General features: G+C 41.4%; 1 protein-coding gene across 2 annotated transcripts in view; it reads left to right on the top strand.

Moving 5' to 3' along the window:
* Nucleotides 1-17,911, top strand: part of KIF26A (kinesin family member 26A) — a 101,757-nt gene that overhangs the window by 39,392 nt on the left and 44,454 nt on the right. For both annotated transcript variants that reach the window (XR_014184514.1, XM_082057370.1), the window contains exon 4: nucleotides 11,117-11,286. Coding sequence is in view for 1 of the 2 variants with exons in the window: in XM_082057370.1 (XP_081913496.1) it covers nucleotides 11,117-11,286 (170 nt within the window). In the remaining variant the exon portion in view is untranslated. The remainder of the gene's footprint in view (nucleotides 1-11,116; nucleotides 11,287-17,911) is intronic.

The following is a 17,911-nucleotide window of genomic DNA, read 5'->3' as shown; positions in this document are numbered from 1 at the left end:
CAGGTGGTGGGGCTGGGGATGCATAGAGGCTTTTCTGCTTTCCCTTTAGCTTTAGTGGTGTTGGTGCCACTGCTGTTGCAGAGGAAGTGGATAAAGGAAAGGAAGTGGGGAAACAAAAAAAATCTTCAAAGTTAGTGTTGGTCACTCTCTGTAACAAGTCCGAACAGCAGGAGGAAACCTTTTGATCCAAATTACTAAATGATTTCCCATATTAACCTAATTTATAGCCCCATGGAAAAGACCTTTCCCGAGGCTGTCGCACCTCGGATGTGCAGCAGTGCCTTGCATTGCACTTGGCTGCCTCAGCAAAGGCAGAGGGAGGGATGTGACCTGGAGGATGATGCTGCTGCCGGCGCCGTGTGTTCAGTCAGCGAGACCCTGCCCCAGCAGCCAGGTACCAGACCAGCTTAGAAAGTGTGGGCTGGAAATTAAGCCTTAAACATGCAGATAGAAACGCAGGCCTTGATTTTGTGTAGTCGCTACAGCCTCCGTGTCCTTTTTCTCTAGCTTGCTCCTAGTGTGGGATGCTGAAGGTGAAAATGAGGTTACTTTTTGAAGTATCCCCATGTATCAGAGTGACAGGAAAAATGTTAAGAGTGGACAGAAAGGTTATTGGCTACAAGATGAAAACGAGCATTTTCTTAGGTGAGGGTGTGGATTATGTCTCTTTATATTGTGTATTTGACGCTTCTGCCATAGTATTGGTTTTACAGTTGTGGGACAGGGTAACTATTCACAGGACTCAGACCCTCTTGTGGCTCAAATTACCACCTGAAAACAGTTCTTTTGATCCTTCACTGCTCTAGGCTAAGCAGTTGTTATTATAGTTCTCACAGGGAAACACGTCCATACTTGCCTTTGTTGACAATTGAAGTCAACAAGCAATAATGAAGAATGTTGGCCCAGACTTCACCTGTACTCATCAGGGCTAGATTTAAGACAAGCAAACTTTAGCGATTACGTGCAAGTGGTAATCCACAGGATTTACTTTTGGCCCACAGGTCATTCATCCAGCAAATGTATCATAAGCTACACTAAGATAAAAAATTCCCTCCTTTTTTTACTTTTTAATTTAAATTTTCCACACTTGCCTTTTGAACTAGTTTATTTGGGATCACCTTTTCTGTTCACTCAATTCATTTTCATTTCTTTTGCATCCTGCTCGTCCATTTATACTGTTCACATGCTCCAGTGTGAATTGTCCAGTGAACTGATTGTCATTTGGCGTATCCCACGCCACTCCAACATTAGAAATCACAAGAATAGCTCTTACTTTTTGGCTGGAGCTCAGAATTGTCATCCAGCATTTGGGAAAGACTCTATATAGCTGACGTAGGAGTGCTTTTATGAGACCACCATTGCTGTGCACTGGCTATTCTGGTTGTTATGGGTGACTGCAGCTGGATGATGCTTTGGTGGTTGAGGTGAATGCAGCAGAGAAAGAAATCAGATAAATTGAGGCCGAGCTCAGACCTTGGTTGTGTTAGGCTGGTGGAGAGAAAGTCTTTTGCAGTAGTCTCTGTATACCATGTTTAAGGAACTGATTTTCACGGGTGGATGCAAGTGTGGATTTCCCAGTCATCTTTCTTGTGTAAAATAGGATTGAACATCGTACATTTTTGGTAAAGTGCTTTGAATTTAACATTTGCTCCATAAGCTGTGTCCTGGAATGATGGCATGTTGAGGTTGTGGTCCTCCAGGTAGTCAAGCTGTGCACAGTGTGAAAGCATCTCCTTGTTGTTTTGTGGCGTGAGTAGCTGAGCATGTGGCGAATATTCATGCTCTTTGTTACTTGCAACTAGAATCACCAAAATGCCCTGGGTGGTAGCTTCTGAAAGGAAGCTTAAAAAGCATAAATAGAAAATGTATCTACTTTCTGTTTCAGCAATTGGGAGAGAATTTATGATGTATAGATAGAGCTCATAGATGTTGCAACCATTTCATATGTGTGTGTTTAATGGAATGGATTGCCACTTTACTGAACATAGCATCAAATCAGCTCTGTTAATTGAAAAAGATTTTTCACATTATTGCTAATGATGTGACACAGTTTTGTTAGAGATGGTGCATAAAATAGAGCTACTTGAAATGACATTAATGTACGCATTTAAATTCCTTTTTTTCCCATTTGCGTGCATTATTGATTTTATTTCATTGTTGAGGAGATAATGGATTTATAATTAGAATACAGTCACCGTAATCAATGATGAGATTATTAGACTTATAAATAGAACTTTAAAACTACGATGAGGTAATTTCCCAGTGTAACGAAGGATCAATAATTAGAGGTTTGCTTTGAATCTGAAAGCAGTACTTGTAAGATTCAAGCGTGAAACACTTCTAGGCAAGTGAGTCCATATAAATTATTATACAGAGTGATGTTGTGGTTAGGCATTTTTCAAAGCTGACCTGTTATTATTATTATTATTGCCTTTTTTTTTTTTTTTTTTGTGCCCAAATGCTTCCGTGTTAATTCCTTCGGGTTTGCATAGCTGCTGCTATCTCAAGTCTGAGTTGGTTCTTTTCTAACTACCTTAGTTGAAGGAAGGGTTTGAAAGGTGCTGTATGCAAGAGTCGATTGCTGTAGTTTTGATGTTGTTGGGCAAAGATGATGGATTTGCTGTTCAGAACCTTTCCCCTCTGCTTCTCAAAAGTCGCTGTTGTGAAGTTTGGCAAGGCAGTCGGCTGTTGTAGGAGGGGAGATGGCAGTGGAAGGATGAAGAAGGGGAGAGTGGCCCTTGTGATGTCTGGGTTTGGTTGGTCCAAACGGAGTAGCTGTGTAGACATCCTGTTGAGTCCCACATGGTGGCTCTGAAGTACTCATGGGGGCCTATGGGAATAGCACAACCTCCTGTTACTTGTTAAGCTAAGGAAGACTCTAGTAGAAAGATGGTATGGGAATCGTATGAACATTAGAAATATCCTACTGGGTCTGAGCTGCTGCCTGTCTAGCCCAGGGCTGTCTCCAGCAGTGGAGCTGAAAATGCTGTTTAGGGAGAGCTGTGGAGCCTGGCTGCATCCTGCAGTCTGCTCATGCTCCCCAGCATGCACAGCTGGGCAAGTCTCAGGGACACATCCCTGTCCATTTAAGGACCTGCTGTCCAGGAGAAATCCCTCTCTGTCACTGCTGACACTCTGCCACCACAGCCTTCTGTGTGAGCAAGTTCTGTGAGTTCACTGTCCCAGTACAAAGAAATATTCTGCTTCAGCTTAGCCATTACCTCCCTGACTTTGTAAAGCTCATTCAGGCCCCCCCTCAATCTTCCCCTCTCCAAATGAAAGTCCTGGCCTCTTTCATCTGTCTTCCTGAGGCAGCTGCTCCATCTTCTTGGCCATTTACTTGCTTGTTTCTGTCATTTCTCTTATTCCACTACCCCCATCTTGAGATGCAGGATGAGGACTGCACCTGGTACTCAATACAGGGTTACTCTCTGTGTTCTTTCTGCCTTACTTTGTTATGTCCAAAATTTGTTTGGTGTATTTTTGGCTGCTGCTACATCTTGATTTCAGAGGAACTACCAGCGACCCTTAGATCTTCCAAGCTCTAACTGCAAGTTTTGAATTCAGCATTGTTTGGGTGTTGTTTAGCTCATTTTTCCCTAAATACGCAGTCTTATCTATGTCAAATCAACCAATACTTCTTTGCCCACTCGCATTTGTAAAGTTCTTCTGGAATTCCTCATTATTGTCATGGCATTTGGTTACCTGAAAGAGCTTTAGGACATCTACAGGCTTGCGGATTTCACTCCAGTCATGGTGAATCATGACTCTTTGTGCGTCTGAATTACGCGGTTCTCACATGGGGAGTAAATATCAGGTCAGCAGGGAACAGCCACAAGGAAAAAAGAGCAGCACCTGCATAGCTCCATCCCTAGTTTGGGACCTTGGTGTCCTTCCAAAACTATCCCATAATCAGAGCTGTCCCTGTGTTTGTGAACATCATGCTGCTTCATGAGCTTGCCTGTAATTGAACCTTGTTCTCCAGATTTTAGTGTACTAAAGACCCAGTTTTCCCTTCATATGACCAGGGCTTGTACCTCTTCAAGAGGGATACTAGTCAATGGGTGCCTTGTACGTGGTAGCTGTCAGGCAAATCGGTCCCAAGGGATGTTCTCTTTAAAGTGGTGACATCTAATATATAAGCAGTTCAAGCATGATTGAAGTAAAAATTACGTATGAAAGTCTCTGTCCACCTCTGCCTTTATTTGCTGACATTATGTGTCAATCATTATAGCAATATAATGCTAATAATAAAATTATAAGACCTGCAATTCTTGGTAACATGGTTATTCCATTTTGCTGAATAGACAGTAATCAAGGGACAACGAGATTTTGGTGGAGTTGCCTAAAGTCATTGAGAAATTTTGTTGTGGAGTCAGGAAGGTGATACAAGTTCTTCCGATTCAAAGCTCTGTACATGTCTTGTGTTTCGCTGCTGTTAGAGACGCATCTGGCCTGTGCAAGTCAGTTGTAATGGAAAAGCATTTGTCTTCTTGTAAGAAACCCTATCCTAAGCTGCAAGAAATTTGCATTATTATGAGCTTGTTAATGAATTCCTTTGCTTGTTCATATCAGCCTTTGACAAAAAGCAGGGATTTAACCGTATATTTGTCCACTTGAATAAACAGTTCGTTTTAAATTTTGACCACAATGATGAATTAAAACACCCTGAGCAGTGCACAGCTATATATTTTGGCTTCGGAAGCTGTAGCTATTGTTATACATGTCAGCAGGGAGGGCTCCAGGCAACACTTTCTGATGCTTGCCTGGAGGCATTAGAAGAAACAGTTTCTCTAGCCTGACTGTTTTAAATCCACTGCACATGGAAAGTCCAAATTTGAGAGTGTTTATGTGCAGAAGGATCTACATCCTTCTACATAGCCCTTTTTCATGTCCTCCTGACTTTCCAGGTGGTTGGTTTACATGTGCAGATAGGAGGGTGAAGTTTGTGTGACTGCTGGTCAGATAGCTGTGAAAAAGGAAAGAAAGAGCATCACTTGCTGCCTCTTTTGGTACCTGTATTCTCCTTGGCTGAACTGTGAAGTAACTGGTCCATTTCTGCTTGGTAGCATCTTTGTGCTACCAAAGCCCTGACTGCAGAGACCTTCTAGCTTGGGGATATTGGCAGGCTGAAGGAATGGGCATTTTGTAGATGAAAGAGGCATCCCCAAGACCTGCCCAAAACCTTAACAAATTAATCAGGGACCAAGGAGAATGGTTTAGGAGAGATCTGGGTCAGGCTGAGATCAAGAGCCTCTGGTCAGAGGGGAACAAGCTGCTACTTCCATCCTTGTACTGGTGGGGCCACCAGTGCTGGATGCACCTGGATGCATGGTGCGTTTGAAGGATGAGGTCCCTTCTGTGCATGAAGCACAGACTGCTAGTGATTTTTGGTGCTGAAGATCCAAACTCTTAGCTTGTTTTAGTAATTCAGATATTAACCCAAAAGCAAGAGCCCTGAGGTTGTCTTTGGATCTCCTGTATTGCTTTCCAGTCTGTGACAGCAGATGGGTCCTCCTATTAATTCTGCTTCTCTGTGATTTTTTTTTTTCTCCTTCTGCCTCATCTTCAGAGACCAATGATAAGTCAGGCATTAGCAACTCTTGTAGCTGAAAGCCCGTTTTTTGGGGAAGGGCTATTGTGCTCTGCATTTGATTCACATTGAAGAGGAGATGCACATAAACGACTGAAACTACAGGTTTAGTAATTCTTTTTACCACATCGCAGCTGCAGGTTATAAAATGACTATGGTAGTGTATTGTGGTTATAAAATGCCCTAGTTATTTTATAATGAGACCCAGCAGAAACATTGTCAAAAGACAGTAAAAAAATTATCCAGAATACGTTTCTCTTCAACCTGGCATATACTGCACTGTTAACTTTATGTAATGCTAGCCAGTCTGAGGAGGAGATGTTTCCTATAGAAGACATATGCAAGACTTATCCATGCTTACGGGAAATAAGGGTTTATGGTATGAGCATTATCTGGATAGAGATTTACGTCACATTTGTTCCAGTTAGTGATAGTAGGTCATAAGAGCCTTAGTATAAATCATTTAGGGGGAAAGTTATTGTTTTATCATATGCAAACAGTAGATTTAATATATTGAAAAATCATTAATCAAGCCATTTTTACAGTTTAATTGGCTGTGATGTCCTAGTCTGAAAGGGTAAAATAGTAAGTTAAAGCAAATACTCAAAGTCTGTATGTCTGCCTGCTACTCAGAAAGAGGTAAAAACAACTTGAAAAGAAAGCACCCCAGTACAGACTCAGCTTCACCTGCAACTCGCTGTTGAAACCATGCTGAATGCTTTCATTATGGGACCAATTTTTTGAATTAAATAAATCATAGTGACTTCTGACTCTGATTACACAGATGTGTATCAGATGTGTTGATGCTTTTGTCATTTCCTCCATTTCCTCTTCTCTAAATCCGTTCTCAATACTTATATTTAGACATCATATCTGATTACTTTCTTTTGCAGCACTATACAGCCTTCTGTTTTTCTTTTACCATGGCAGTGCTATCCTGGGTTTCATCTATTTTTCTCTAGATTCTCATATCCCTGTGTTTTTCTTGCCTGTCAACAGGCACATATTTTGTATGAGTTAAAGTGGCAGCACCTCACTTGTCTTTTTTGGATCCCTGAACAAAGGTCAATGTCCAGAGAATGGAAATATTCAGGAAACTGGAAACATTATGGCTTAGTTTTTAGCTTTGCACTTCAAACTTGTAAAGAGCTTGTTATGGTTGTAATTGTCCTTCAGATGGTTATGGTCTGACAGTGTGCTGTGGACCTGGAAATTTAATCTATGGCCAGCTTCTCTATAGTGTAATTGTGGACTAGTCTAGACTCATTTAAACCTGGGCAGGTGTTTCCTGCTGTCTGGTCATGGCAGAGAACCTGTGTGCTGAGAATTGGGGATGGAGCAGGGGATGTTCCTCCTCTGCCCAGCACATCTTCACAGCCTGAGGATGTCAGGTCGTCTCCATCTCCTCCTGCCCTGTCCCCCAGCCTTTGGCCATCTTAACCGGGAATAACTCAGGCTGTCATTGCTTGTTGTGGCCCTGTGAGCCTCAGTTGTGTGTATGGAAGCTGCCAGCCAAAAAGCAGCATGTCCAGCTCTGCTCCCATGCCCTTGGGGTGGGTGCTGGCACCTGGTACCAAAATCCTTCTGTTCATGACACAGACACTGATATGAAGCACTGAAACCTTGGTCATTCCTGAACATGCAAAACGCCTGGTGTGACATTTTCAAGTGTTGTCCTTGCTGTGCTTTTACTGGTACCAGTTTTCATGAGGCTTCAGAGAGAGTGGAGGGAAGGGATCCTACAGACCAGTTTTGGAAATCCTTCCTTTGAGGTTCAGCTGGTTTCCAGAGGGTTAATGGCTTTTGTCCCCCAAACCATTTCATAGAAAATTAAACATTAATCTCGGGATGTGGAGGCTTATGACACTTGAAATATTCATTGCAGTCAGTAACACTTTGTAGTGACAAGGTTGTGATTTCTGAGTGATTTATGAAAATTTAGTAAACAGTGAAGAGCAGTTCACTCTCAGCTGCAGACAGGAGTCTTCTCCCTGTGCAGACTTGCATGCTTAAAAACATTCTGCAAAATTGCTCCCCATCCTCTAGAGTATTATGTTTTCCACACATAATACCCAGAAGAACATGGATTAGGATAAGGGAGATACATGAAGAAATTTGGTTGAAACCAAAGCCCCCTTATCTTATCCGTACCCCTTCAGCAGCTGTAAGAAACACAAGCTGAAAGGGTGGTGTGACAAACCCGAGTGTGTGGGAGAGTCCCATTACTTGTCTTTAGTTTACCTGCCTCAGGGCAAATGACTGGACCTGACAAATTTCCTCATACCTGAGCCCTCCTCATCAGCTGAGAGATGTAGCTGAACATGAACGTGCTGGAAAATGCTGTCACTTTGGATGGCGCAAGCAGTCCCTGAAGTGAATCTCTAACTTGGAAGAACTTGTTTGGCTTTTTTCTAAGTGTGTCATCGGACATCAAAACTGATCTTACCTTTGTATTTAAGAGTACTAATTGAGTAATCGAAGATTTAATGAAAAATATATGGCTTGTTTTCTCCACTAGTTTTCTGATAATTTTATCTCATGTGTCTTCACTTTTTCCTCCGCAAGAATGAATGTCTTCTCCTTGGCTTCCCCTCATCCTCCTCTCATTGCATGCACAGAATTGTGAATAAAACAGCCAAATTTACCCAGAAATTACAGTTTGAGCTTTCAAAAGTGTCTAATGTGAGAATGGTGATTTACAGACATGTGATTTAGACATCTTGGTTTGGAAAGCGTATTAACCATCTGCTATCTGAAAAATTGGGTTTGAGTTGTATATTTCATGTTAGATGCCTGACGTGTCTGCAACTGTTGGTCTTAGAAATGTGGGTTTCTAAGTTTTCATAGAAAAGAAGAAGTGGTAAAAAAGTAATGTATGTTATATGCTTCTTATGTTTTTATTAAGTGCGAATAGCTTTTATGGGAATTGACCTCTTGGAAGATGGAGTTCTTAGAAAGAAAACCTGCTCTTGTTAACAGATTCCAATCAGTTCTTTCAGTTCTGTCGCACTGTGCTGTAAAATTCACTGAAGTTTTCATGCTAACTCTGCAGATTTCATCTTTAGCTTTAGATTATGCTGTCATTTAGATTATGCATTAGTTGAAGGTACGATTGGTTGGAAACACATTGCTCCCTCTGCATGCTTTCTTCAATATTTTGCTCCAACGTTATTTCCTTTGTTTCAAAGTCTTGTTGTCTAATATAGCCCTGTTGAAAGTGAATGGAAAAAATATGCCTTGGGAATTCATTTCAGCCTTGTAATTTTTAGTCTGAGACAACAGCAGGTGTGACAGAGACTTACTGTTGTCCTCCTAGCAGAATGTATGGGAGTATTAAAACACTGATGTTAACCTGTCAGTGGCTGGTGGTTGGGTTTCATCCTCTTGCTGCCCATCATGCTACTGACCACTGTGCATGGCATCCCCCTCATATGCCAGTTTGTGATCCCCACATACTCGCTCCAGAGTATCTGGTGTAGGTTTCTTAGTCTGTAGATTGTTAACTCCATAGTAAGCTCTGCTTACTTAGCGCTTTGTGTCAGTTGATGTAGCTCAGAAGTTTAGATGTCATATTCAGATTTTCCTCAGTCTGCATATTTTTCACCCCTATGCTATATACTTTCTGTGGCTGGTATTGGTCAAGACCATACAGTTGTTGCTTCAGTTCATTAATGCTCAGGTACCTGTTTTATTGACCACTTCAAAGTCCTCATTACTCCATCGCTTAGTTTTAAGTGATTAACCACATGAGTGGACCTGATTCTCTTCTGATCCTGGCTGTCATTGCCAGTAGATTATGTCTGGGATAGCCACACTCCCTTTTTAAAGCATGTGTTGCCACCATACCATTTCTTTGTGCTGGTTTTGACCTTTAGCAGTGCTTGGTCTCTGCCTTTCTGCCTGCATTGCTAAACCTGATCTCATGAGACCTCTGTATTACAAATTGAAGGGTTTCGCAGAGGGTTATTCAGAGTTTCCATTTAGGCTTCTAGCATGAGTAGCTTCGCTGGGATTAAATTGATCTGTGTGAATATTCTCATATGTCTCAGCCTCAGATCTCTTGGGTGAGCTCTATAAAAGTACTTTTTTTGTGTAGCAGTCTGCGGTAAAGCATTAGTCAGGCACTCCGTAATACCAATGATAATATTAATCTTTAAACAGCAGACCTTCAAAAGAGCTGGGTACGCTTTCTTCTTGTTGACTTTGCTGGGAATTCAGTGCTCAACCTATGGAAATGACTCCAGATGAAACTCCAGACGGCCTTTCATGCACCAGCCTAGCACTGCTCAGTTGGCGGAGTTTTCTTTTACTTGATACCTAATAATCGGGTTGCCTCAGTTCTCATGAGAAAAACTCTGTTTGGGTTGTCAGTGTATGAGAAAACTGAGGGTGTGTATGTAATTGGGAAGGCCCTATTACCATGTCTGTGTATCTACAGTTGTGAAACATGATCTATGGCAGCACAAAATTTAAAATTTGGTGGCATCCCAGGAAGTACCTAATTGCATTTGTGCTTCATTGCAAGGCTGTCTGCTTTTCTGGAATTTATTTTAGCTAATTAGTTGGAAATGTCAAAGTAGTATTTCAGATGACAGAAACATCATATATTATCATACATGAAGCAATTAACTCTTTTGACAAATATTTATTGTGGTGTCGTCTTTAATTAAATCTTCAGTACTCCTAGACATAGAGCAGGTTCTTCCTAAAAGGAGGCCTTCCCAGCACTGTCAATGAGCATTTGACTGATGGGACTTAATTGAACTTGGTACTGAGAGAGTTGGTGGCCTAAGCTTGAAGATATGAACATGACACAGTTTCACAACAGAGATGTTGGATATTTTGGCAAAATCCCAAACCAAATGCCTCCCCTCCTCCTGTCTCAGATACCACAGATGCATTATGCTGGAGAAGATGCATCTCCAGTCACTCCTGTTCTTCCGCTGAAATGGTTTGCAGGAGGCAAAATACCATGTACTTGTTCTGCTAAGATAGATAACGCTGAAAAGCAGGGCTGTATGTATGTTTTAAAAAAATCAATTTTTAAAAATTTATTTCTTGGGGTTATTCATGTGGAAACATGTTACAAATGTGACTGTTTGGTTAGTTCCTCTTAAGCAGATAGGTCTTGCAGATGATGTGTCACTGAGAAATAATTCCTGACAGGTATAACTGAACCAGATAAACAGTTCTGCCAGCTCACAAATAACACTGGAAAACAAAAGGGTTCTGCTTATCGTTTTCCATTTCTTCATGTCTGTCAAACTATTAAACTGTGCGTTACCCATCATCAAGGGTCTCTATGATATGCTGTTCGTCTGCTGCAGTCATGGTTTTTACCTTCTCTGTTGCAGGAGCTACTGCAGTACTCTCGTCCAGCTGTATAGCTCCTCAATCGCTGCTGTCTTCACCTTCACCGTTCCAAAGACACTCTTCGGAAGCACCGCACAAGATTTGTCCCTGTCATGGCCATTAGGCAACTTTATTAACCTGTGTGTATGTTTTATTTTTTTTTTTTTTCAGGCACCAGAAACAGCACCAGAAAGTGGCCGGGACGGTCCCAATGTTCAGATCAGCTCAGGGCAGAACAACTCCGACCCCGCGGGATCAGGCGGCTCGGTGGCCTCCCAGAGCCTGGTTGCTCCAACCGGGGTCTCGGCAGGTACCTCCGCTGCGGCTTCATTCTTCATAAGGTAGTTTTTCACATTTCTGGTATCTGCAACTGCTCATGGGTCTTGAAAAGTCTGTGAAATGCTGTCTAGTTTTCTTGCTGTGGGTGGAAGGTGTAGCGTGTGGTACTGTTTGCTGAGAGGTAGAGTTGGTCAGCTGGTCGTGACTCTGGCTTCCCATTGCTACCGGGGAGTGGGGTTGTGATGGTGACACCCCATTTCTCTCTCGGGAGACCTAAGCAGGAACCTCTATTGACCAAAACCCAAGAAAATGTGTGTTGGTCTTTGTCTAGTCTATAATGGCCATTTCTACCTGTAGCGAGTCTGTTATTCTGTAGGTTTCCTTGGAGCAGAAGCTAAAGTAACAAGAGTTTTTCAGTTGGATCTAAATTAAAAAAAAAGTTAGAGTTTTATTCAGTAGCATGGCTTATGTAAGCTACTACTATTTCTCCATAGTTGGTAAACAACAGTTAAGAGTTTAAGGCATTCCTTTTTTAACAGTAGTCTAGAACATTTTTTTTTTCCATTCTTGGGTCTCATAACGAAAACGATATGTTAGTTTTGTCTGTGAAATGTTTGTTGTAATTAGCATGTCGATTAAATGCAATAGCTGTCAAGCAGATGGTATTTAAAATAACAAAATTCAGGGCTTTGTACTTGCATTCCAGACTCCTTTTTTAATTCAGAACTGAGTATGTTTTGAGACAATATTGAAAAACGAATGCCTGTGAATGGCATTAAAGTCAGATTTATGCACTGAGTGAGGATTCTTCTTATCATGTAACCATGATGGTAATTCTATTGTTTCCTTTTCCTTGATCTTTAAAATGGTTTGCACCATTAAATAAACGTTTACTACAAATTACAATCTGACCTCAGAAGGAGCTCAAATTCCCAGGTTCTGGTTTTTAGAAGAACATAGTATAGAGAGTCTTAAGCATTATATGCCTATATTTCATGATCTGTCTGTACAGAAGAGGCTGGGAAATGACCACCCCAAGAGTGACGTATGTGAATTGGTGTTTTGTCTCCGTGCTAAGTGCTGCGGGTTTAAAGTCAACACAGAGACATGGTTGCCTACAAAGGATGGTTTGTTTAAGATAGGTGTCTGAAATCAGTGGGAGTGGAGAGGAAAGGTAAGGAGAAAACTCAGACATCTCTTTTCTTGTTTAGTTACCCAAATAAGGACAGATGAATCCTTTCCAAAGTACCCAGACTGGACAGCAACACAGCTTTTGTTACTGTATTTCATATTGTGGGTATGAACAGTGTGATTTAGCTTAATCAACTTTGGACTTATTTCAGTGTGAATCTGCATGTCATAAGCAAGTGTTAAAGACAGTAGTTTTCACTGGGGAATCCAGAAGATAAAATACCCTACTTGGAAGGGGGAGAAAGAAATCAGTGTCTAGCAATCCGAAATAAGACCCCAGATCTTTTCTCCCAGTGATGCTTCTGTCCCTGGTCAGCAAATCTCAGTTTTGGTTTTATTGTAAAGCAACGTATCCGTACTAATGACCGTCGCTGGCTTGATTCAAAGATTCTTGAAGTCAGCAGCAAGACTGCAAATGACATCATTCGACATTGGATCAGGCCCTAATTGCTTCTCATGAATCTGTCTTTGCCTTGAGTGAATGAGAGTTTTATAGCTTTAGCAGCTATGTGCTAGCTAAAACATTTTAAAACCCATTAGTACATTGCTTATTCCCTACCCATGTTTCCTCTGTTCAAAATTGATTCTCTTCAATTTTTTAAACAAAGAACAGGGCTGGTTGAAATTTTTTGCACAAAGTGCTGCCTTTTTTTTTTTTTTTTGTGGTGGTTGTTGGAGAGAGAGACTTAAGTGGGAAATAATTTTTTCTTCTAACAATTATCAGTTACCTGAATTAGTTTTGTAGTGTTCTCATGATCTTTCATCACACTGCTGATTAATGTATTCCAGCATTAATTTCTCAGTGTTCCAGAGCCTGCCTAGGAATCTCAGGTTCCCCAAAAGCAAGAATTCAAGAAACAAGTTCAGTTATGACTGTGATTAAAAACACAAATTGAAATGCAGAAAATCTCACAAAGGTGGGAGGAGATCCATTTTTGATCCCTGGCAGTCATAAATACATTGAGCAGGTCTTGAGGTGGATGCTGTTGCATAGTCCTGGCCAGAGTGCTCCACCACCATCGGCATTAACCTCAGGAGTCTCCCTCTCCCATTGGTCCTTCTTTTCTGACTCCTCCTGCCATGGGGACCTTATGGTTCAAAATTTCCATGCTGATTCTTCTTCCTGCCCTTGAGCTGTGCAGTCCTCATCAGGAGGGGAGAGGATGAGCAGAAAATCTTCAAGGATGAGTGAGAGACAGATGCTGGTAGAAACTGGGGTGGAAACTTATCTGGGGACCACAAGTATTGGGACATCAACAGTTTGGGGTTGTTTAGTTCAGTACTGATGGGTTATCAAGCTGCTTTACTCCAGCCTTTCCAATCCCATCTCTGCTTTCACTTTGCACCATCCAGCCTTGAGCATGTTGAGGAAGAAGGTCACCTCTGCCTTGAATCCTTTACAGCAGCATCCACTTCTCTGTCCTTCATCTCTCTGTTCAGCTAATCCTCTCTCAGCAAGCACCTAGACGTGAAAGAGGAGCCATGGCACTACTGTTATGCTGTAGTCCCTATTCACTGTATTTGCTGATTCTTTCCTTACTGCGTTTCTCTCCTCAGACACTTGAATTCTGAACTTCATAGCAGGGCCAGTGTGCTACTCGCATTATGTGGAGCCTGGCACATTTTGTTCGTTGTTCTCTACTGGAATAAATGCAATTAATTTATTGATAATCACACACACACACGTATTTATTTTTTTTTTTCAAATCAGTGCCCTCTCGTTGACCAGTTCTGAGTACCTCCATCTTTGTACAAGAGCCCTTTTGTAAAAGGGACTGTGGTTGGGACTTTGGCTTGTGAAAAGGGTTGTTTTGTTATAGAAATAAAGTAGCTTGACAAAAAATATGCCCGTATGCTAACATTCAGTGTATTGAGGTGCACGGTTAGTTACTTTAGAAGACAAAGCCTTCATAGGGTGCTTGTGGAACCTGTATCTGTGATTTTTCTTAGCAGCAACAACACTAGATAAAGATTTTTTTCACATGAAAAGAGGATTCTAGTCTTGTTCTTCATGAAACAGCATTAACTGTGTTTATACGGGTCCTAGCACAATTAGCTTTTGGGCTGTGGCATGGTTTCCTGGCAGCAAATAAACGTCTTTTTCACATTAAAACTAGAGTCTCTGTTTGGTGAAATAACACGCTTTGATTCTTGCTTGTGGTCTGTCCTGTGCCTGGGAAGGGAGGAGGTCTGTGCAGGTTCTCTTGGTTGGTTGGTTGGTTTGTTTTGTTGCTCCAGTTTGTTCCTCAGTGAGAGTCATAGCTTTGTATTTTGTAGGCTTACAAACTCAGAAGACCATACAGAGAGTTCATGTCCTCTGCTGGAAAATAGTAAGAGCTGCAGCAGAACATTTACTTGGTGACAAGAAGTACCCATGGTTGAAATGAGTATCTTTAAGATAGTGTTTGCAGGGAGTGCATTGATTTTGTTAAGCGTATGTACAACCCAAATCTACATATTCATCCAAAGTTCTTTCTCATTTAAATGTCATATTTAATTTCTTCAAGCTTAATTATGTTTTGCTTTTCAAAAAAAAAAAAAAGTATTCATTACCTAGAAATGCGGAGTGTCTAGCATGGAAGTGCTAAGTATTCAGAATCAAAGCCAAATATTAGAGCCAGCAGACAGAAGCACATTAAGAAATTAAATCAGTTTTAAGCTTTTTTCCTCACTCTGATCTGTCACAGAAGGAGGAAAGCTTTCATTTGCATCTGACTCTGTCACACAAGCAAATTGCCAGACATTACTCAATGGTCATGTTACTAAAGGAGCAGTGGATTTAGCAGAAAATTCAGCTTCTCAGTCACTCACTAAAAGAATAAGAAAGCTAGAAGAAAAATGCAGCTAGTGGGCATGGATGGCTGTGAAGGGGCTCCCATTTCACCCTTGCAATGCAAGAGAAATTTAATCTTGTCTTCTTCAGATTTAGAATGCAACTGGCCTTTGTCCCTTGGTGTGGCATGAGCTGTAACTTGCTTAGTGCTCCACACTTTATACCCATTTCCAGGTGGTTTTTTCTTTTTGTATAAAGAACCCAAACAAACTGTATATTACTAAGTAAAAATACGTTAAATACCTGTAGGACCCTTCTGTGGGCTATGCTTGCAACTAAGTAAATATTGGCATATTGTGGTATAAAACTATAATAACCTGTTGGGCTTTTTGTCACCCCGACACCTGGGGAAGAGAGGAAATGGTCTTTCCAAGAATAGGCAGGGGAAGGGTAGTGAGGAGGAGGAGAAGAAGGGGCATGCACTTGGGAAGAAGTTAAATGGGCTATCTGCCAAAAAAGAAAATACCACTCTCTTGGGAGGAAAATCAAAGCCCCTGAGAAATCAAAGCCATCACCATTAACATGCCATTTCTGCCGGTTGGTGGCTGGTGACAGTGGTGGCAGCACCACCTGTGCTGCTGGGTGAGGGTCACAGAATCACAGAATGGTTTGGGTTGGAAGGGACCTCTGGAGATCATCCAGTCCAACCCACCTGCTAAAGCAGATCACCAAAGCAGATCACACAGGAATGTGTCCAGGCAAGTTTTGAATGTCTCCAGAGGAGACTCCACAACCTCTCTGGGCAGCCTGTTCCAGGGCTCTGGCACCCTCAAGGTAAAGAACTCACATGGAACATCCTGTGCTTCAGTCTGTGCCCATTGCCCCTCATCCTATCATTGGGCACCACTGAAAGGAGTCTGGTCCATCCTCTTGACATCCACCCTTGAGATACTTATAAACATCGATGAGAGATCCCCTCTCAGCTTCTCTTCTCCAGGCTGAACAGACCCAGCTCTTTCACTCTCTCCTCATTAGAAAGGTGCTCTTGGTCCCTAATCATCTTCGTGTCCCTCTGTTGGACTCCCTCCAGTAATTCCTTGTCCTTCCTAACCTGGGGAGCCCAGAACTGTAGATGCGGTCTTGCTAGGGCAGAGTAGAGGGGTTGGAGAACCTCCCTCAACCTGCTGGTCACACTCTTCTTAATGCACCCCAGGACACTGCTGGCCTGGTGTTTCAGTGAGAGCTGTGGGTGTTTGGTGCTGGTGCACAAGGGCGAGCTGCAAGGAGGGTTTGAGCAGTGACAGGGCAGCTGGGATGAATCAAAGCTGTGTAGAAGAAAATCTGTGTAAAAGTATGCAACCCTCAGCAATGTTGAGAGGAAGACAAACTTTTAAGTCCCCCTTCTTAAATTTTAATCTTGTTTGATGTTGGGTTATTTTCACATCTTTTTAAACTGGTTTGGTCACAGGGTTGCACTTGCTGCCATGGGTCTGCTGCCTTTGAAGGTGCATGATTAGCTGTGTAGTTGCAGATACTTTCCCTTGCATCCACCTGCTTTTGTTTGACGAATTAGTCTTCCAAGCATAGCACTCACTATGCGCTCAGGATTTTTCAGGTTTCTAAATTATTTGCAGTGTTGCTGGGCTTTGCTAGACTAAAAACATTTAAGTTAATAAGTCTGGAGAATCATAGTGGTGAATTGCACCCATTATCTTTGCACTCTTGTTATATTCCTGCATTTTTGGGTGAGCTGTGTCAATTTAGACATGATATAAAACATTACACATGATATGCTTTTTACAAGCAGCTTTTCTTAACAAGGTATAACATACAATCTTTGAGTAATCTAAGTGAACACCTTAAGAGTTAAAATAAGCATAGTCGTCTTTTTCTAGATTCAGGATATTCCATCATATTTTAATGCCTGTGAGTTGTGGATTAAAGAATCTAATTATTCACTAATGAGCAATAATGGTACATATAAACTAAGGGTCACTATCCTATTACAGGCACCCGATGGTTCACTGATAAGCATTTGGTCATTAGATTGACCATAAAATATAGTCAATAATTGAGGTTACTCATAGAGCAGACACCTTATCAGCTTTAGGCATGGTGGGACAGCTTGTCAGTACTCTGTGTACTGATTGTGCTGTGACTGAGCATATGATTAGGGTATTGAAGCAGTCTGTATCTAATGAAACTGCAGGAAAGGCATAGCAATATTAGCACAACCGCTAAATGACTAATGCGTTTTTGTTCCAAGCCTCAGACACTTCAATTAGTTCCAATAAACTCTGATCTAGTGTAGCGGTAGGCAGCGAATTCAGATATTTTGTGTATAAGCTTTCATTACACTAGTCAAAATTTGTAATGTTTCAGGGACAGATGAAATCTGCGTGGCTTTGAATGAAAAATGATGGAAATAATAAAGGCTGTCATTACCATTTTTACTTCAATTTTTTTCAGTTTTATTTTTGCATTTTTTAGATTTAGAGTACTTTCTGGGACAATGCTTAGTGCCTAATTTAAAAGATGAAGCTGACAGCAGCAAATTAGATGTCTACATATTCTGCTTTAAGGTTCGTTCATGCAGTTCATGTAGGCTTGTGCATATAGATCTAAACTTAGAATGTGTTCCTTAGTATTTTGTACCATATGGAACATTAGTCAAATAGCCTAGTTCTTGAAGGCTTTTGTAGAGATATTGATTTTACTGTGCT

The sequence above is a fragment of the Streptopelia decaocto genome, assembly GCF_964273445.1.
Source record: "Streptopelia decaocto genome assembly, chromosome: 7".
In the NCBI taxonomy this organism is placed as follows: Eukaryota; Metazoa; Chordata; class Aves; order Columbiformes; family Columbidae; genus Streptopelia; species Streptopelia decaocto.
The sequence above is the reverse complement of the archived record's forward strand: the minus strand, read 5'-3'. Positions and strand labels throughout refer to the sequence as shown.